At 39.2% G+C, this 21,735-nt stretch overlaps 1 protein-coding gene across 1 annotated transcript in view; it reads right to left on the bottom strand.

The window, feature by feature from the left end:
* LOC111339951 (trafficking protein particle complex subunit 11) overlaps window positions 1–21,735 on the bottom strand; it is a 29,371-nt gene continuing 7,636 nt past the window's right edge. The window contains exons 9-36 of the mRNA XM_088743025.1: window positions 21,569–21,702; window positions 20,759–20,819; window positions 20,108–20,188; window positions 19,329–19,416; window positions 17,935–18,014; window positions 17,163–17,241; window positions 15,800–15,854; window positions 14,952–15,032; window positions 14,265–14,329; window positions 13,136–13,197; window positions 10,153–10,288; window positions 9,451–9,523; window positions 8,833–8,890; window positions 8,454–8,588; window positions 7,880–8,058; window positions 7,400–7,525; window positions 7,159–7,202; window positions 6,692–6,786; window positions 6,206–6,265; window positions 5,700–5,765; window positions 5,164–5,229; window positions 4,391–4,498; window positions 3,422–3,473; window positions 2,828–2,939; window positions 2,308–2,399; window positions 1,686–1,819; window positions 1,389–1,556; window positions 1–516 (exon numbers count right to left, since the gene is read on the bottom strand). Of these exons, the coding sequence (XP_088599151.1) occupies window positions 466–516; window positions 1,389–1,556; window positions 1,686–1,819; window positions 2,308–2,399; window positions 2,828–2,939; window positions 3,422–3,473; window positions 4,391–4,498; window positions 5,164–5,229; window positions 5,700–5,765; window positions 6,206–6,265; window positions 6,692–6,786; window positions 7,159–7,202; window positions 7,400–7,525; window positions 7,880–8,058; window positions 8,454–8,588; window positions 8,833–8,890; window positions 9,451–9,523; window positions 10,153–10,288; window positions 13,136–13,197; window positions 14,265–14,329; window positions 14,952–15,032; window positions 15,800–15,854; window positions 17,163–17,241; window positions 17,935–18,014; window positions 19,329–19,416; window positions 20,108–20,188; window positions 20,759–20,819; window positions 21,569–21,702 (2,541 nt within the window). The 3' untranslated portion in view covers window positions 1–465. The remainder of the gene's footprint in view (window positions 517–1,388; window positions 1,557–1,685; window positions 1,820–2,307; window positions 2,400–2,827; window positions 2,940–3,421; window positions 3,474–4,390; window positions 4,499–5,163; window positions 5,230–5,699; window positions 5,766–6,205; window positions 6,266–6,691; window positions 6,787–7,158; window positions 7,203–7,399; window positions 7,526–7,879; window positions 8,059–8,453; window positions 8,589–8,832; window positions 8,891–9,450; window positions 9,524–10,152; window positions 10,289–13,135; window positions 13,198–14,264; window positions 14,330–14,951; window positions 15,033–15,799; window positions 15,855–17,162; window positions 17,242–17,934; window positions 18,015–19,328; window positions 19,417–20,107; window positions 20,189–20,758; window positions 20,820–21,568; window positions 21,703–21,735) is intronic.

Raw genomic sequence — 21,735 nt, 5'->3', positions numbered from 1 at the left:
TCAGTTGAGAAGTGCTTTCATCTAATTCCCAAGGAATAATTATGTGCATAACTTAGACATGTTGACCAGTAGTCAACGCGGGCGAGGAAGAAACCCAGTAACAGCGAAACTCGCTAACTGAGTCGTCATTACATGTAGTAGCGTTATTCTTGTTTTTCTTAATCCACAGTAAGGAAGTGGCGCGGTACATCCTAATATAACTTTCACAAATGAGTGCGTTTTTACTTCATATCAATAGGACATGCGCACGAAACGCTGACAGTTTTGTTAATCACAGCTCCGTTTTGCCTTAAACACCTGCAATTCACCAGCCAGCCGATAAATGCACTACCTAAAATATATTCCTTTTATCTGCTGTCGGTTTAGAGCAGTTTAAACCTCCACCGCACCACTTTACTGGTTAATATCCTTGTGTGACCATAATTAGAAAGTTTGCCTCCAGTCTCCATTGCTCTGCTCTTTATCTCAGTATTCGTAACCAGGCTTCTGCTTGGATACCAATTCCCGGCCTCGAGGCTGTGTGATAACAGACACATCAAGAATGAATTTTCCTCCGGTATTCCGGTGGCTAGTTATATGGTAATACTTCTTTACAGGGCTCCGCACTAACGGTAGCCAACTAGCCACAGACTAATAGAAATTCGGTTTCGGCTAATGGTTGATTTCCACTAGCCAGTTTGGCTAGTAAGCAAACTGAAATTGTTGTAACATCTAAGTTGTCACTAGCTACTTGGCTAGTTAGTTGAAAAGTTAGTGTCGAGCCCTGCTTTACCTGTTTTCGCAAGGATATCCTACACGCTAACTTTGAAAACTTATGACTTATTGAAGATTCATTCATTTTGGCAGTCCACACAGTTTAGTACAACACTACAAAACCAACCCTTCCACCAAACTTCCTGCAGCTGTCTTTTTGTTGTTTTTTTTTTTGCTTTTCGTTTTAAGGCCGTCGTAAAGGTGGGGCAAATACAGCCACTAGGCCAAAGAGTGAACATCCGCTTTCAGCAGTCAAACGATTAACTCTTCACTTCCATGAGTGACCAAGGCAGAATTTCATTTTAAAATATCAATAAAATATCAAGCTGGCAAGTGAGGAGAATAGAGAAAAATATAAATTAGCCGATTATTAGTTGATCCATATATCTCAAGAATTGTAAGGCAGACAGTAGAGAGAATTAATAATGAGATCTTGGTAGCGAAAGAGTTCAAGGGCTGAGCCTTTCCGTAAGATTACAAGGGTATGAGGAACCGAAAAGGAACGTGAGAAAAACCTCTTCTCAGGATTGTGTTAACAAAAATAACCAACCAAATCGGGCGATATCCGATGTTTTGACGACGTGTTGTAAAACACTTGCATGTTTTCACGTTTTGGACATAAAAATGTTTCTTACCTTTATAAAAACATTGGTTGGAACCAATTTCTGGGCATGCTCATCCCAGCTAGCCTGAAAGCGAGGCAGATTGAAATGCAGCTTGGGAAGAGTCACAAAGCCAGCGTAAAGAGGATACAAACTAAACTTGAGCCTATGATCACCAGTTGGCAGCAGTCGGAATTGAATCTGGAGAAGAAATATATAGTTAACAACTATTCACCAAAGGATATTCGCAATTTGAGTAGCCGGTCAGAATCCACCACATCGCCCCTTACATGAGATATGTTTTACTTGTTGCGAGTAGGCTGAACTAACCTGTCTATGACCTGAATACACGAAAGCGTCACTTGGCTCCACTGTCACTTCTACTTCCTGGACTTGAGGCGTCCTATTGCGGACGAGATAGCTTACAAAAAGTGGAGTCTGTACGCAGCCGTATGCAGGTAACTCTAAAAAAAAAAAAACATAAGTACCTTGAAGAAGAAAGTTTTTTTGGTTGAGTCCGTATGAGGAATCACACCTCAAGCCCTCGAATGCTCTTACTGTTTTATTTGTCCTTCGCTTGTGACTAGACAAAATAAACGTTTCTTTACTTCTTTACAACCGAGCTTTCCCGCTTTACCCTTTACCCATCTCTCAAAAATTTTAAAAGCCTGCAAAAGTGCAGGAAGAGTGCTTTCACACAACTATATCGACCTCATCGCGATTATAATAATTTACCAGGATTTTCACAAGGTTTTATAAACTGCTCAATTTGGTTCTCCCTGTTACATGAGTGTAGAACTGATAGTTGTAACACGTTTGGACGACGTAGTCTCTAGAACAGTTGTACGATACTATCACGTAAACAGCGCGAAGCATAAACAAACCTTTTTGTGTATGGTTCGATTTTGACGCGTGGCATATTGCCTTATGAATAACATTGCTGGCGACCTACCTGCCTGTATCGCAAAAGGAACACTTTCTACTGTTACAGAAGGAAAAGTAAGCTCTGTGACCACAACTGGAAACTTATCAGTCGCCGAAGTTCTAGAGAATAAAAAACACGAAAGGAATGAATCAAGCAACAAAAGTACTTAGACATATTCCCAAAAATGAGGTTCAGTTTACTATTGAGATGGCATCAATGGGAATATTAAGTATTGGTAAAAACCGAAAAAACAAAGTAATAAAATGAGCCAATTAGAACAAAGGATATTTCAAAAGGAGCCCATGAGAACTCAAAGTAAAAATAGGCGTGGGAAAACGCGGTTGACCAAGTCGCGATTGGTTCTAATTTGCGTCTCATGATTGGTCGAGAAAGAGAGAGAGAGAGAGTGGCGCAACTTTCCTAAGCTAATCACAAAGCGAAGGAAAGCAAGACCACTACAGTTTGGTATTACATTCGGCACTCAACCAAGTATTGCTTTAATTCTCTCTTTTGCCTTAGACTCCCTCAAGTGTAATCATGAACTCACCGTCTCCACTGGAGGGCAAGACTCCCAATGTTTACGACCTTCATTTTACTGACACCCTCTTTCACAGCTAAGCAGTAGCATTCCGACGCACTTTCGCCCTGCTGCAAAGAGACTGGGACCAACATACGTGGAATTAGAAGAAGAAATAGACCGAGTATCCTGTAAAGACTCAACAGCTAGTAAGTCGGGAATAATCGCCAGTTTTTATCAGGAATATTAAAACCTACAGTTTGAAGATCAGATAGCTGGGGCACATAACGCAAAGGTTTATGTTACGTTATAAAGAGGGACCTTAAAAGCCCCTCAAAAAGGTTTTCCCATGCAGTTTCCCTCCATTGGGGAGGGAAACGCTCAATCTTGTCTAGCTTCCCCAAATACTCGGCGATTAGTTGAAAAGAAGCTCGATATACTCTAACGACGAGAATCGCACGCGGAGTTTTTCGGATAACGACGCAAGTAGAAGTAACCTTAACTAATTCAGATCAGTAATAGTAATAATAATAATAGTAAGGTTTTTATGAGCGCATTTCAGGATCTCAATGCGCTTACATAGCATAATAAAAATAAAATATAACAAAGACAGGCAATCCTTACTCCCTTGTAACTGTGATCCCATCTCTTCGCCAACAATGTTCACTTCTGGAGACTGAAATCAAACAAAAAATCAGTAGTCCAGAATGTCTGCTTCTGCTTCGTAGCTCAGTTAGTTGTAGCGCCCAACTATATAGGAGGTATCGGTTTCTCGTCAATCCCCAATAAAGCCGGAATTTCTCAGATTACTCTTTCTTTAATGAATTAAATTGCAGTTATCTGAGGAAGATCAATTTGAGACATGCCATCTTATCCAAAGGTCGAAATATAGTTCATGTCATATCGTTTTCGCGAGATTCCGGGCGTGTTCCGAACGTGTTCACTTAAAGATGCTTTTCTCACGGGGGTGGGGGGGCCACGGGGGGGAAACACGCACTCAAGCCTTTATATACATATATTATATAGATAGATATTTAACATATTCATTTCGAAAAAATACTAGGTGAGCTTTCGCGCGGAAACGTAACATCTTCACACATGTAAATAATAGGTTATCTTCACACGTGAAAATAAAATGTTACTATGGTTAAAATAAATTGCGCCTTTCCTAGCGAAAGTGACATGGATTGTTTTTTCATTTGTTTTTGTGTAATAAAAATAGCTTCATATGGCCGCTCGGAGATACAAAAAATACTTCACGAGTGAAATATTTTTTTTCGAATTATCGCTTGACTCACGTGTGAAATATTTTTCAACACGAGAAGAGAAATTTGGTACCTCCAAGCGGACATATAATATCCTCTATCTATGCAACACCTTACATTCCCAGCGCAACTCAGTGGGTACTAGGTGAAGTCAGGGATCCTCTCCTCTGCGTAATCGGAGACTTCACCCCGACCCACCCCACCCCGCTAATTTCTTGTAGCGGTAAAGCTCATGCTCCCCTGATCCATCAACTTGATATCTCCTCGACTATATTTCTAAAGAAAAACAAACAGTATTTTTGCGAACATATATGGTTTATGGCCTCACCATATTTAATGTCGTGGCAACCATGGTAACAGGCCAAGGTGAAGTGCATTTGATTCCAGCTAACAAGAGGAATGGTTCCTCTTCGAACAGCTGATCTAGCCTTTCCAACTAAGAAAAGACGCAAAAAATCATTTGAGCTTATTACAATGCACTGATATTATCCAAGAGAAAGTGCAACGAAACTTAGTTCCCTGTCACTAACTAACCGGACCTTAGCCCTTCACTCCCAAGAGTGATTAACATGTAACTTCTCCCTAAAATATCCATACACAATCCATCAAACAGGCAATGAGAATACTCAAACTTATCAGCTCAAAGTTTCTATCTTCATCTATCACCGAATTCTCGTAACTAATTTACATGGAAATGTTTAGCAGCTTGAGGGGAGAATTAACAACCCGAAGTTACGCTGCGGAAAAAAAAAACAATTTGACGCTATTCGACAATTCAAAACACAAAGCACCTTCAGTCAAAGGCGTGATGATCAGAAAATGTTTCTTGACGAATAAGACAGGGTTTATTCTGGCAGACCTGTGATGCGTTTCAAATTATTCACGGATTTATAATAGCTTCATCACTGGTCAAATTTGTGAAAAGATCGCATGAAAAAAGAAATGGATTTACAAGTTTAGCCATAACTTGCCCCTACTTTCAGTGAAAGAAAACCTTTGAGATAAGAGCGAGAGACCGTTTGTTTAGATGAAAAAAGCACAAGTTTGATCGACTCGAAGGGACGTAAAATTTCATCGTAAAAGGTGCTTACTTTCACTTACCTTAAGGTTTGTTAGCGACAATGAGATTTCAAATGGCATAACAGTCTTGATAGCAACACTTTCCTCCTATAAAGCGTATAAATCGAGAGAGTAGAGAAAGATGAGAGCAAGAAACCACTCAGTACTCGGGATTTTGTATTTACCAATAGAGCAATGTTCAACCGCTCTGTGATTGGTCCAAAACATTCCCGCCACTTTCTCAATCAATCAGTTGCAATCAAAAAACTAATCACGTTTTTCCGCCCTTTCTCCCCGCTGTTTTTACTTTCTAAGTTCTCATTGGATCCCAAAGGTATTTTTCTTTCTTCTGATTGGTCTTTGTGGTAACACTTTTCTTTTGGTTTTACTATACTCAATCGAAAAACGCACTATTTTATAGATAAAAGTGCAACAACATGAGAAAGCAAACAAGCATTAAAAGTAAACGTGGGAAAGTTATCGCCGTTTGTAATTTGGTTCAGTCCTGTTCTTGCTGTTAATTTTAATACTAAAAGAAAGCTTCACCTTTTCTTTGAGACAAAAACAAAAGTTCTCACCTTAGCACAAGTACAGGTGACTGGCGAAGAATTGGGTTCTACTTGGACATCTACGGTATAAGTAATCTGGATTTGGAAAAAAAAAAAACAAGCAAACGATGAAGGGGATTGGGCATGAAAAAAATAGGAATCTTTTTAAACAAAATAAGAAGTCTTAACTTAAAACTCAATCTTCAGAAAGTTAGAACATAGGAAAATTGCGTTTCCAAAGGTATTATAATCGAAACCTTTCAACTATGCACTGAACTGAACGCATAATCTGCAGAACATGAGTAATATTTTAGCGTTTTTCTGGCGAACGGAAGTCAGCGCGAGTGAAAAAAACCGGGGCGAAAAAAAACGCGTTCATCCCCTCGCGCTTGCCTCTGTTCACCCTTACAAGGTGAAAATAGTACGCCTGTTCCGTAGGCTACGTAGTGCTGGACAATTTGACTTGAGTTTTCTGTACAGACGCCTTAAGATTTGTGATTAAATTTGTGCTATTACAGTTGGCTGAGGTACCATACCTTTGCTGTTACAGTCCGCGAACCTACTTGGGAACATTTAATGAAGTACGACCTCTCGATCTAGAACGTAAAGACGAAAGGGACACATGAACGATATAAAAGACGAGAATTGCGATTTATTGGCGTCAAAGCTTAATTTTTCTGCACACCAGAAAAACGAAGTAAACGTAATTCTTCATCCAACAGCATTAAGAGGAAAACAGATAATGCGCGTATCGAGTACAAAGATCCTGCGATCTTGTACGGTTATTTCGACAGTTGGTTGCTTTGTACTGCAAAAAATAACCTGTTTGACGAGTTGGTTATGATTACGTGAAATGGTTCAAATGAGAAAAAGAATGGACGACATTTTCGTATAAATAAAGCAACTGGATAACACCAAAACGTCTAAAAATATTTATGGTCAGCGTGAGCATTGAGGTTTGCAGAAGTTAAAATCCGTATTCATGCGCGGCCATATATCATCTTCTTTATAACCCCTAATACCTTATCAGTAATTCCATCCACAGTAAACTCCAAAAAGTTCGTTGCACCCCTCTCAACCTTATCTGCCACGGGTACCTCTGAGTAAATCAAAGCGCCTAGAAATATAATTGACAGGCACTTGACATTGGGAACGACTGAGAAATCCACATAAAAATGTTCAGAAAGCAATTGCAATGGTTTTACTTTACTTCGCTGTGTGATTGGTCCAGAAATCTCGCGCCATTCTCTCCATCAATCAATGCAAAACTTCGATTTACTTGGAGTTCTGATTGGGTCTTACAAGGTATTTTCTTTCTTCTGATTGGAGGTTGAGATTACTCTGATGTTGGTTTCACGTCACTTAATCAAAAACGATTTAGTACTCTAACCTTCCGACAAAGGGAAACTTACGTGTCTTCCAACAAGGGGAAGGATTGCGTGTCTTCATCAACATATTCGGGTAAACGTTTTTGTTTGAAAACACCCACCTCTTTCGGGAGATTCCGGCTCGTCCTGGAATCCAAGCCAGACTCTAAAAGAAGGTACATATTGTTGTAGTTGTAACGCGGGAAAGAGGAGTCAAATATTGAGAAATCGACGAAAACATCCATTTCGTACTGTATACGAAAATGAGAGAAAGGCAAATAAAAGGCGTGAAAGCCTTACTTTCAAAAAATAGACTGGTTCAACTTTAAGAAAAAGAAAACAAAAAACACTATCAAGGTATACCTGAGGTCTTTCACTGGCGTTTCTTCCAAACTCTCAACAACCAGTTGAAGTTCATAAAACTCGTTCACCAGGGCTGGTGGTTCATGCTTGAGTGTAATATTAACCCTAGGCTTGCGCGATTCAATCCTTGAAAAGAGAGATGGCAAAGGGAACTTGTATCAACATGGAATTCAACCCTACTGGAGTCGTGATTATTCATTTGATGAATTACTTTCCGAAGAACTCTCAAAGCCAATTGATAAAAAGCCTATGAGCAATTACTATACACTGAAACGAATAGCGATCTTCGCGTGAGCTGACTGGCTAACGCGAAAGTAGCCTGATAGAGTAAGATTTTGGACCGCTGGTTTTCAGCATGTTTGGTATATACTAAGACAATAATTCACCTCCACGTCGGCGAATTATTGTTCAAATAGACTCCTCTCAGTAGCGACCAAACCTGAGAAGGAGGTAACTTACTGAAAATTATGCAAGACTTACTTAATTTTTGAGATGATCTTCAAATCATCCCAGTCAAACTGATCCTCCTTGCTGGCAGATTTTAAACCGTATGACACGAAGGGAGGGCTTAAGTTACCAGTCTCCCCTCCCCAGCCACTCCACACCAGTACGGCACACCGAGACTCGCGAGAACCCAGCTCCAGAGCAACAGAGGTGACCTGGGAACCACAACGAAGAAAGCTTCAATGAAATCTCTATTAAAGCGGTCTACCCTGGAAAGTTTTCCGTCAAAGTTTTCCTGTAACACCACCGAGAGACCAGGGTTGAGCCCTCGTTGGGATCACTAAGTAGTGTTCTTTGGCAAAATTATTTATTCTTATAGGAATGATAGAATGCTTGAAAGGGGGTATCCTACATTGGACTAGCAGTCTATCTTGTGGGGGGGGGGGGGGAAGGGAGCAGCAATACTCAGTTGATAGCCTCTAGAAAGAGACCATAAGCTTATCCTCTTTTGGCTACTAGTCTCGTAGGCTGACTTCAACATTACCCTTTCATACCCATACATTATTGATAAGAGCGAAAGACTAGTAAAGCGAAGTATTTATTTTCTTACCTGAAGTAGTTTTCCAACATCTTCGGGCTGGGGCACTAGTTGAAATGGTATCACTTTGGTCTTTGCTGGAAGAAGATACAGTCCACCCTCCCCTTGAGGGGATCCTGCCTCCACAACACACTGTTGGTTATAAAACTAAGACGCAAGATAAAAGAAAATTGAGATAGGCCAGCAAAAATGTAACCGAATTAGCAGCCAGAGTGTCACGATACCAGTTAGCTGAGGTAGTTACCTTGCTTTTGGCTTCAAGACACTATCAAAAAGTGCTCTATCGGTGTTTTATAACTAAAAATACGGCATCGGAAGAGTAAACTGTGCTTTCATAATTCGATGACACATAGTAACCCTAGCCTTTCACACATGGGAACATTTTACTTGCCTGATTGCTAAAGAAAACGGCAATCTTCGAGAAACGGATGGGAAAAGGGCAAGAAACCCTGAAAGATAAAAACACATAGCAATAGGAAATGTTCAGACTTATATTCAGAGCGATTTGCGATAGCAAACTGGAATTGCAATGGTTTTTCTTCGCTACGTTCTATGATTGGTCTAGACGATTCGCGCCTACCAATCTCACGCGTTTTCCCGCGCCTCAGGCAGTTTGTTGATACTTTGCGTTCTCACTGTGATATCTTCCTTTGTCCTGATTGGCTATAAATGAAAAAGCGCTCTTGTAGTATCATTGAATCGTTGCCATGGTTAACAGAGCTAACAGCTTCAGTGCAGAAAGTTTTGAACCAAGGTTGTGGTTTGCGGTTCCTAATAGCTTCTTCTCAACCACATCTCCTTACTTTGATAATTTATAAAGCAGACAGTTAACGATAGTTAAGAGAATGGAACACTGAGGAATATCGTTTGATAGAACACGAAATTCTCAGGACTCATCAACAAAGGAATGAATTGTCTTTGGTTAGGAGAATTAATTAGCCTTTGAGATTATGCGAGTTCAGGCTGTATGTAATTTTGGTTTAAGCGACTCTCATAAAACATTACAAACCTCAAATAAATTTGAAGAAGGATGGTTGAATCTGCTGTAGTTGAAACTGAATCGAATACTGCCTTGCATTCCACTGAGGAGAGAACAAAACATGATGGAAACAGAGATATCAAAATGTCAGACGATTCTTTGCCAAAGACAAATGAATTAATTAATATTTGGAATCTCAAATTTTCACCTCTCTTCCTCATTTCGAGCCTAGGTTCAATGGGTATTGTGGAAAAAAGTATTTTTTTGTCCTTAAGATTTTGGTTCGTGTATTTCATAGGAAAATTCATTACCTGACGAGGGAATTGCACGTTAAATTGCACGCGAAAACCGATATCATATGAATCGCGAAGCGATGCGTGTGTTATCGGTTTTCGCGTGCAAGTTAACGCGGAATTCACGAGTCGGGTAATGGATTTTCCTTGAATCGCAAAATTAAATAAAAAAAAAAAAAAAAAGAAAACAACAGTAATGTTATTTGTTTTATATCCTGAGCGCGAAACAAGAGATGAGAAAGAAAATCACTTAGCCTCGTTTTCAACGCGCAATTCTACGCTAAATATCTCGCTTCGTTAATTCAATTATTTGATTCTATAGCAATAGTGCGATTCTATAGGAAAACACGATAGAGTTTCTATTGCTAAATTCAGTTTTCCGTGTCCTTAGATGAATAGAAAATAAAAAAAATACACAAGCATGTTGACATTTTCCTACCAAATGGTGCTATCTGTTCCATCTGTATTGTAAACACTTGAGGTGCCTGTGGCGTCACTTTGAGTGTTTTCCATAGCTCTTTGGCTTCCTCCACTGAATCAAAGTCACAGCCTGGCTCGGGTTCAGGACATTCATTCTGTTTGAAATTCCAATATTAAAATAATGATACAGTAATGAGTTAAATAATCTTGACATTAAGTCTGCTTTCTATCCGCGGGAAACCTGAATTATATTTTTTACCACGACGATTTAGCTTGAACTGGGTAAGGAATAAACTCTAAGAAAAACTTTCATATATAAACTTAGCTTTTGCCTTACGTGTCAGTTTTCATCTTTTTGATGGTTTGTAACTTTGAAAGAATACAACAGAAAGACTTACCAAGGCCAGTTGAACACTTTTACGGGGTTGAATTATATAATCATTGGCTATCCAAAAATAGGTGTCATTTCGTCACTAGCAGTTTCCACGGCAACGCTTTCAAAGGCTTATTCAGACGCATTTTTTAGCTTGTGGCTTAAGTAATTCGAAAACTAACCCGGTGACCCCGTGATTTTTTTCAGTGATTGCTTTTGGCACTTGAAAAGGAAAATGCACAAAGATTTTTAAAAAATTCTACGGCGCGGAATTTCAGGAAATCTAGAAAAGAGGCAATTTTCACACATCGCAAATTTCCTTTTTTTTTCTGATGATTCCTTTCGACGTTATTATCATGTTGGAACAATAAAAAGAAGGGGTTACCGGACTTGTTTTCATGCAATGGCTTTCGCGAGTCTAGCAATTTCCACGCGCGTTCTCGCGCATTTAAAAATCTGGATTCAAAAAGATCGACATTTGCTCATGATCTGTTTTAGCTACCGCTGACAATTGCGTGTGCTCGCGCGAGCGCCTACGCTCTGATGTTTACAGACGTAAATTCGCGTTTACTGCTAAGAAAATCATTAAACAGCTGTCAAAGACAGCCTCTCGGGCTCATCTTAAAAATCCTACACGCGACTTCTGGCTACATCATATCATTTTCCTTGAAGTTTTAAAGTCTTGTTCCACTTCAGATAGATTATCCTTCATTTGAGTTCTTTTTTCGCCGTCGTTAGTTTTCAGATCGATTGAATATTTCTCTTAGATGTGAAGTAAAGCAACCTTTACTACTCCGAAAATCATCTTCTTTATCTTAGTTTCTATCTCCTGCATTCCCTGTGGCCGCTCAACACATCAAATACACGCTCTTAGGTAAACTTCTCACAAAAGTAAAAAAAAAATCCACGCGCCGCCATCTTTGTTTTGAATTTTAAGGTGGCTCGTACCAGTTTCCTCGCGCGGGGAACAGGTTACTCTTGCGTGACGTGCGCGAGAGAAACGTGTGAAAGAAGCGCGAGATCAAAAGATGAAAATTCAAAACAAAGATGGCGGCGCGTGGAATTTTTTTCTACTTTTGTGAGAAGTTTACCTAAGAGCTTGTATTTGATGTATTGAGCGGCTACTGTGAATGCAGGAGATAGAAACGAAGATAAATAAGACGACTTTTGGAGAAGTAAAGGTTGCTTTACTTCACATTTAAAAGAAGTATTCAACCGATATGAAATCTTGCGACGGCGAAAAAAGATAAACTCAAGTGAAGGATAATCTACCTAAAGTGGAAGACTTTGAAACTTAAAGGAAAATAATATGATATAGCCAGAAGTCGTGGTAGGATTTTTAAGATGAGCCCGGGAGGCTGTCTTTGACAGCTGTTTGATGATTTTCTTAATTAGCAGTAAACGTCTGTAAACATCAGATCGTAGGCGCGCGCGCGAGCACACGCAATTGTCAGCGGTAGCTATAACAGATCACGAGGAAATGCCGCTCTTATAGAATCCAGATTTTTAAATGCGCGAGAACGCGCGCGGAAATTGCTAAACTCACGAAAGCTATTGCATGAAAACAAGTCCGGTGACCCCTTCTTTTTATTGTTCCAATATGATAATAACGTCGAAAGGAATCCTCAGAATCATCGACCTTTCAACTCTCGTTGAAATTTAAAACTTAACTAAATAACTTTATAATCTTTTTAATTATCTACTGTAAATAACTATCATCTACATATGTAAATGAATGTGACTTTTAAATTTTTTTAGTGTCCCCCATTAGCTTATAGCTAAAAACATAGACACTTAAATAAAGTTTTTCTTTCATTTTTTCATTCATCAGAAAAAAAAAATAGAAAATTCTACGGAAGGAAATTTGCGATGTCTGAAAATTGCCTTTTTTCTAGATTTTCTGAAATTCCACTCCGTAGAATTTTTTAAATATCTTTGTGCATTTTCCTTTTCAAGTGCCAAAAGCAATCACTAAAAAAAATCATGGGGTCACCGGGTTAGTTTTAGAATTATTTAAGCCACAAGCTAAAAAATGCGTCTGAATAAGCCTTTGAAAGCGTTGCCATGGAAACTGCTAGTGACGAAATGACACCTATTTTTGGATAACCAATGATTATATAATTCAACCCCGTAAAAGTGTTCAACTGGCCTTGGTCAGTCTTTCTGTTGTATTCTTTCAAAGTTACAAACCATCAAAAAGACGAAAACCGGTACGAGCCACCTTAATCTTTTGATCTCGCGCTTCTTTCGCACGTTTCTCTCGCGCGTCACGCAAGAGTGACTTTTCTCCGCGCGAGGAAACTGGTACTAGCCACCTAAAGGCCGTGCAAAGTTTTCACGGTTCACAACAAACCAGAAATATTTTTCACTAAATTCAGTTGCATTTCGTCTCATGCTTGTCCTGTAGCAAGCGCTCGGAGACAACGCGAGTGGAACAAAGGCGAAAGACCAGTCACGCGGGAAGAAAGTTCTTATTCCCGCGCGTTCAGCCGCGCGCGTGCTTTCTCAGTCTAAATCACCCGCGACTGGTTTCAGAGTTGTAAAAACAGAGAAATTAGCTTAAACTTGATCTACGATGAAAATTCCCCCACAGGCCCTCTTTAAGCGACTATTTGAAGTAAGTCCTTACCGACATAACGTGAATGAGATTAGTTTGACATCTTGTTTTTTCTTCGGGTGAATTTTCAACATCTGATATTTTCTTGAATCAAGGACTTCTACCAATTACACAACAACACTCATATTTCGTAAGATGCTGTACTTAATCATCTACAATACAGTAAATTTGACTAAGAAAATTTCTGCACAGCTTAATACAACTACAAATATTAATATTCTTCTTTATAATCCAACAAGCATTTTTGCACGCGCTCCATTGGTCAAAACGCATCACGGGACCGAACATCCCCCAACTAAAACTTGGGGATATCCGACGAAATAACCCCAAGTGATATTTCCCAATCTTCAAACCTTACGTCCAATACCAAAAACTCTGCCCTTAAAATTTAATTTAAGATGAGAAACGTTGTGTGGTTGTTACAGAAGAAGGAACATACTTTTTTGCTCATAAAATCGTATCAAAGAACACTGAAAAGTGAACATCCCACGCCGTAAACGGTAAGCTGTTCGAAAACATTTTTCGCGCACGTCGAAAAATATTTGGAGAATAAAAACCACAGTAGCCTCCACTTGGCACGAAGATATGCTCGTACATTTGTCCTCGAGCAAAATCTGTTCCTCGAAGCTCACAGTTTTCCTTGAGCTTCGCTCTCGGAAAACCGGTCGCATCTCGGATCAGGTAATGTCCGCAGATAAATATCCGTGCGTATTTTCGCGTCAAATGGAGGCTCTTGTTTAATATACAACTCCCTAAAAATCGTTAAATTGTGTAAATTTTGGCAACCTAACTAGTTAGCTACCTTAAGTACCTTATGTTTTAAAGGCACTTTTCATTCTCTCGGCCTTACTTGGAAATCGCCTTAAGCAGGATCTTATTCAAAGATTGCCGTTGCACTATTCCTCTTAAATCTAGCACCACATAGTTAAATAATTCAAGGCTGGGCGCTTATCAACTATTCTTACCTACAGGGTTGGCGCCCATTCAAAGTGTGCGGTTAATCGAATAAATATGGTAAAATTAGCTATGGTTTAACCAAACACAATCGAAATACGCTCAACTAGCTGTTTAACTGTTCAGTTCGCCAAGACAAAATGCTACATTTAGTTATTTGAATGAAAAGCAGGATTTTTAAGGATACATCTTCCCATCAATTCCAGCGAAAGGGTGATATATTCTTCCACATTGCCAACCAAGTATGCACACCTACAATAAGAGTAAGGAGGACTAAGAATGTATGAATAAAGAAATAAATCTAAAACTTGAACTTGCAAAAGAAACACTGTTTTGAATGTTCTAGCCCCAAAATTGCTATTCATAAACAACCCCTTGCAATAATTAAACGTCAAACAAGAAGACAAACTTTGATTTTAGGCACTCAGGAGTCAAACTAAACAGACGTGGAATTATTTTGTTTGTCCGAGTTGTGTCTGCGATGTAAATGAACCAACCTTCCACCGACCTCAACAGAGTATCACCGATTCTAATGATAGCAGGCTTTTCGATCGCGTCGTAAAACCAAAACCAAAGTTAATACGACAGCCAATCACAGTAAAGGGGAATTTCACAAGGAACCAATCATAGCTTAGAGTGAAAACAAGTAAACTACCTAAAGCGCGGGAAAACGCGAGTGACCAAAGCGCGATTGATTTCAGTTTTGCGTCAAATTAGTTGATAGGATGGTGCGAGTTTTCTGGACCAATCATAGTGCGAACTAATGCAAAACTAATGCAATCCTGGCTAATTTTCCAAACTCAATTGAAAATTATTTCACCTTGGGTTCGCGGGGAGTACAAATCTTGTCGCACTAACCACAAAAAAACTTTACCTCAGTGATGTGATTAAAACTGAAGTAAGAAGTGACCACCACTTTTCTCTGCGGTAATCCCACGTGACTTTTCCCAACAACCTAAAATAGCCACACAATGACAGTAGTGACAAACTCAACTACTATTAATATTAAACGTCGTGTAATATTCTAACTTAGGAGCGACTCCAAAAGACAATTCAGTAATTATCCTCAATAACTTACATAAGCCCTCTACAATCTATATCTTAGCATACCACTGACATAAATTCACATTTGTCTCCAAATCTCCTCGAAATGAACAATCTTCCACAGTAGCTCTCTCTTGGTACAGCTTTCCAAACAGACGGTCACTCCCGACAACAACAACAACAACAACAACAACAACAACAACTATTACTACACGACCGAGTCTCATAAACATCTACAAGGTATTACAGAACATTCCAGACGCTTACAACATAACTACTTGGGTAGTATTACATCATAACTACAAACCCTAACAGAATCTTCCAGAAAGTTCTATAGAAAATTCATACATGTAAGTCAGCATAACTGCTAGGCATTCTAGTTATTTTTACAGTCGCTATCCATAACAACTTGCGTAAGCTTAGTCAGAGGAATTGGTAGGTGGAGGGGAGAGTTAACCATCAGATCTTAAGAGTTAAAGGGTTAACAATGCTAATGAACAACCTAAAGAGCAGGAAGAAGAAAGAAAAACTTAATCACAATAGGATTTAGTTCAGCACCTTACTAAAAGACACGATGGCTGGAGTTTCTAGATCAATCATATGGAGTGGTGAAAGCTCCAATGCAATACTGGACCACTATTGATTCTAAACTAAAACTTTCCCTCATGCTACACTCACAATAAGGCTTTACTGTAATCCCTAGCATGGTAGTACTCCTCGCCCATTTGAACCACTGCAAAATTAAAAGAGAAACGTCTCGTTGTTGTTCACTGAGTAAAGTTTCTGTCAGGTTATTATAATTACGGTGTGGTCCATTTGATAGATAATGCCCATGGTTGTCATTAGAAGCCGTTAACCAGCAGTAACTTGCTGCCTGTAACACCATTATGCGCCAGCTTCTTTGTGAATTATGATCAGGGTCAGAAAAAAATATATTTAAACTGATTCTAACGTCATTGTCTGGTTAAAAGGCTACTCAAATATGCCCCACGATGCTGGAAATCATGTTTCAGAGAATTTCAATATTCAAATTTTTCTGCAAGAGCATGCACCAAGCCCCCCTAAATAGGCATGTTTCTTTGCATGCTTTGCAACACACCTTGGTTGCTATGCAAGTATAATTCATAAGCTCAATTCAGATCTATTACATGTTCTAATGACAACGCTGAATACCCCCAAATTTTCCATAATGAAGAATCAAAGGAGGATCAAGAGTTTGTTCGAACAAAACAGATCAAGTTAATTATAACCTGGAAGATTGGTTATGAATGTAGAAAATGAACTAGGGCCCGTTTTTCGAAAGGTCCAGTAACTTAATGGGCCAAAAGCCATATTTTAAAATGAAAATTTAGAGAATTGAGAATAGTTCCTGGCTCCCCAACCAGTCCATTTTGTTTCTTTAGCTGACATTTTATTATATCATTTTCAAACTTTTTGAAACTCCAATGATCTTGAATGAAACAGAACAGCTTTCGAGGCCTGTTAAGTTACTAGGGCCCTCCAAGAAATGCCCCCTTACCTATCTTTTTGTAAAACAAGGGTAAAAGGAAAGTGACACGGTAAATGTGGTGCAGAGGTCTCATCAATTCCCATAAAACTTGCCTTTGTAAACAACACTAATCAAATGGAATTCATGAAATCAAAACATAACTTTTAAAGGCACTAGCTACACCATTACAAGAAAACAAAAGCAGAGCTTTTAGTTGCATCTTGTAAACTTTTAAAGTAAAAAAGGTAAAGGTGAAGCCTGCTTATGAGCCAAGTGGCCCATTGGGCTGGTACTCAACTCCAGTTTCCGTAGTATGAAGCAGCTAGGAGTATTTCTACTCCTCCCTAGATGTAACACTAGTCCATCACAGAGTTACCCCCAGCAATAAATTCGCTGGTACCCATTTCATTCTCCTGGGTGAAGAGAGGCACTGTGAGAGTAAAGTGTCTTGCCCAAGAACACAACACAATGTCCCAGGCCAGGGCTCAAACCCGGACCACTCAACCGGAGTAGAGCACGCTAACCATGAGGCCAGCACACCTCTCAACTTACTCAGGTATCTTTTCATCCTAGGTGACTTGTACTTTTTAAACTGTGCCACTGCACTACTGAGAAGGGGAATTATAATCCACTGCAAGAAAAAAAGAGTAGCCAATATTACCTCAACCAAATATACAAAGCAAGTTATCATAAATAAAGAGATATATGGTAACGCTATTTCCCAAAAAGGTTCATAAAATTTTCAAGAAAGTATGTGCGTTCTCATTGCTTGATAAGTGTGTTTAGACAAGAGTCCCTGAACATGGTTGTAATATTACCCTTCTCTCTGGTTAATGATCAAAATTACTATAGTAACAGACCATTACATACTGGAATTTTGAAGCCCTTGCAAGGAGCAACTTTTATTAGCAGATCCCCTACTTCATAATTTATTGTCAAAGATTTGATAATCTGGTGCTAGGCCATGGATGCACTTGTGTACATGCAAAAATGTACAGTTCTATCTCAACCTGCATTTTACCTAAATTTTTTGGCACAACTTAAATCATCTCTAACCCAACTTATCTCTGACATTTCCCTGGCCTTAATATTTCCCAAAATGAAAGTTTGCAATGTTGCATAACCTCCACCCACATTTCACGGGCCAGGATCTTCCAAACACTAGAGTGCACTTACTGAATGGTCCACCTGTATTTCTTGAGATTGTAAGGCTATAATTCCAGCCTTTTCTAACACTAGAGTGCACTTACTGAATGGTCCACCTGTATTTCTTGAGATTGTAAGGCTATAATTCCAGCCTTTTCTAACACTAGAGTGCACTTACTGAATGGTCCACCTGTATTTCTTGAGATTGTAAGGCTATAATTCCAGCCTTTTCTATTCCTGCATCTGGTGGTTCTGTTCCTACAAATACGATAAACTCTTTATATCCTCAAAGCATAAGTGACCAATACAGAATTTTTCCTCGCAGAATCAATACAATATCAGTACACTAGTGACGAGAGTAAGGAAAAATATCAATAAATATATCGTATTAACCAAGCGCGAGGGCCGTACTGGGAGAATATTGGCCCGAAGTCTTGACAGTATGGACCTCGCTGCGCTCGGTCCATACAAAAAAGACCGAGGGCCGATGTTCTTCCAGTACGGTCCCGAGCAAGCTTGGTTAATAAGAGATTTATTATACGACTGAAGTTCAAAGGGACACAAGTGTGGTATCATTCGGGACCATTCGGGACAGTGCCCGGTCCAATACTTAGAGAATATTGGACCAGTAATAGAGCATTTTGATTGGTTGATTTTAGTTATTGGCCCTCTGACTGCCCGAGTTGTGTAATAAAGGGATTTATTACACGACTCGGGCAGTAAGAGGGCCAATAACTAAAATCAACAAATCAAAATGCTCTATTGCCGGTCAATATTCTCTCAGTATTGGACTGGGCACTGTCCCAAATGATACCGCACTTGCGTCCCTTTCAACTTCAGTCGTATAATAAATCTCTTATTAACCAAGCTTGCTCGGGACCGTACTGGAAGACTATCGGCCCTCGGTCTTTTTTGTACGGAACGAGCGCAGCGAGGTCCATACTGTCAAGACCTCAGGCCGATATTCTCCCAGTAGGGCCCTCGCGCTTGGTTAATAAGATATATATATTAGTTGATCCAGTACCAAATCCTCCCAACTAACAATCATCACAAGAATTATAAAGTAGACAGTAAAGAGAATTAGTCATGAGAACTTGGGACTGAAAGGATTAAACCACTGGTTCTACAAATGATAGGAATGCATCTCTACAGATCAAGTTTTACATAAGATTGCCAAAGTTTAAGAAAACTTTTTCCCACAGTTTTTTAATACATAAAATGTTTTCTCTTATATGATGGAATGAAAAGGAGGCTTTTCATTGAAAATGTGATTTGAAAAGAAGGTAACTCTGATTTTCTACACCCCTTCACTCCCTAGATCTCATTAGTAATTCTCTTTGTTGTCTGCCATACAATATAATTCTTATGCTGTTAGTTCTGAGAAATTGGTAACAGATTAACTAATCATCCCCCAATTGATACTTCCCTCATGCCCAGTTCCCCTCAATTGTCTGGTGGTAATTGATAATTGTAAGAAGAAAGTCTGTCTTGGTCACTCATGAATGTTAAAGTTTAACAGCTTGGGTGTTTACTCTATAAAGCACTTCACCAGACAAGAACTTTTTCAGTTACCTTGAAACCCTTGCCTCCAAGGTCTATGACCATAGAAGTCAAGATTTCCAGCATTTTCTAAGGGATTCATATTAAGTGGAGTGGTGCTCTAGACATGAATCAAAAATAGATACAAATGTGTTAATCAGAAAGTAACTCATCAAACTGGGTGAACAATAGAATTTAATTACTGACAGATAACAAATGACCTTGTTGGGTGGTGCTAGATCAATTATTGGTTGGGTGTATTCTGAAGCGACTCTATGACCCTCTCCTACCACTGGTTTACATTCAACCTTACCCAGACTACAAGGGAGGGTTGAAGTAAGGCACTTAACACAATATTACCAAGTGAAACCTTTTTAGCCTCTCCCCTTAACAATGTTGAATTTTGTGCTCTTTTTAAACTTTACCAAGAGGTGACCACTGTTTGGTTTTACCAATACTGCTGGGAGGGGTGGAGGGGGGTTTGGTGTACATGCCTGAATTGGTAAAAACAAGGTCTTTTGTAATACATTTGGATCATAGGATATGTTTTTGATAACTCTCCCAAGGAGATTTCGCCTCTACAGTCAGTCACTCTTTTCCAGGATTTTCCACACATGTACATGTAGCCCAACCTACAGAGTGGAAAATCCTTGGGAAATAAATTGCACTTCAAAATTTATTGATAGTTCTAATCTTCAACATAAGCTTGACTAATAACTTTCAACAAAAAAGGAAAAACGTAATGTTTGTTTTAAAATTGCTGTTCCTTCAGAACTTTCTCCGCAATCCTCAGACATGACAATTTCACTTACATGACATAAGCCCTGGCAAAGCTGTCTCCTGACAATGGCATTGTTCGCTGCTTGTTGGTAGTAAAACCCTGGGTGTTGAGTCTGTAATTAAATAGCAGGTTAGCCTTAACCAGAATGCGAGACTACGGCTGATTCAAACACTCTAATCAGTCACTAATCAAGATTTAACAACTTTTTTGGGTACATCTACATCAACCCTATATATTACTTGCCTCTTTCAGTTTATGATCAAATTTAATCAGTCAGGAGGAAAGATCATCAAGATAGGCAAGAGGTGACAAAAAATTATCATCAAAACAGAAAATCACTCCCTTGCAAATTCTTTCAGATCACATATAATTATCATTAGCAATATAGGATAATGGGAGATGATTTTCAATTCTAAATAACAATACTCAAAGCAAATGCTGTGTTGTGTCAATATACCGATTGACTTAGAGGCCAACCCACCAGTGAGGGATAAGGGAATGCTCATGCAGAATTTCTGTTAGTGTTTACACATGACATCATCTACATGTACCATCAGAACACTTGCCAAAATTTGTGAGAATTTAAATAATGATCTCCATTTTTTGTGATACACATATTGTTGTTTGGGGTTTAATGAATACATATTTCATTCATGCATACACAGATCGTCTACATTATTACCTGTAGGGCAGTCAACCCATTCCTGATGGCTTCATCAAACAGTTCTCCAAATAAACTGAACCTGTATTTACATAGCTTGTTAATAATTAAGCCTCTGTGGTTCTCTATCATATCGCATATTGCACTAAATAAATTTGATAACTGGGAATTCAACACTGAACTGACGAAAAAGAATCCTTGAAAATCTATTTTTCATCACTTCAGCTCCATTAAGTTGAACAGTTAGGTCAAAACTTTCATTCAAACTTTACCTAATGTTATCAAAAAACTAGAGGATGCTAGATCCTGGTCACAGATTTGGTTTCTTTGAAAGTGAAAAAAGTTCTTGAACACAAATCAAATAGGCCCCACCACATCAAAGCTTGTCATTAAGTCTCCATAGTATGAAGAAACTACAGGTTATCTCCCAGGATTTGATTCTACATGTATTTACAGGAAAGGCAGATTAACACCCTCCTCTCTTCCCTGGATTTACAGGAAAGGCAGATTAACACCCTTCCCCCTCCCCCTGGATTTACAGGAAAGGCAGATGAACACCCCTCCCCCTCCCCCTGGATTTACAGGAAAGGCAGATGAACACCCTCCCCTTCCCCCTGGATTTACAGGAAAGACAGATTAACACCTTCCCCCTTCCCTCTGGATTTAAAGGAAAGGCAGATTAACACCCTCCCCCCTCCCCCTAGATTTTATAGCTGTACATGTGTAAGCTTATAGGAAAATAACAAATTGACCCACTAGTCAAGAGCAAGGAGACTTAAGCAAAGGGTCTATGGTTTAAGGTGGCTATGCGCTAAGTGAAAAAGTACTCACTGTTTAGAGAGCCAGGCTGAGTGTTCAAAGGCTAAGTCAGGGCAGCCAACCTTTTCCTTGAACAAATCCACATGCCTTCTGAATTGAGATATGGCATCTAATGGGGCTGAAGCTTGGAAACTTAGACGACAAATCTGTCAGATGATTGATAAAAAATGACCACTGTG

Source organism: Stylophora pistillata, chromosome 13 (genome assembly GCF_964205215.1).
Source record: "Stylophora pistillata chromosome 13, jaStyPist1.2, whole genome shotgun sequence".
Classification (NCBI taxonomy): Eukaryota; Metazoa; Cnidaria; class Anthozoa; order Scleractinia; family Pocilloporidae; genus Stylophora; species Stylophora pistillata.
Note: the sequence above shows the minus strand (reverse complement) of the source record. Positions and strands in the feature narration are given on the sequence as shown.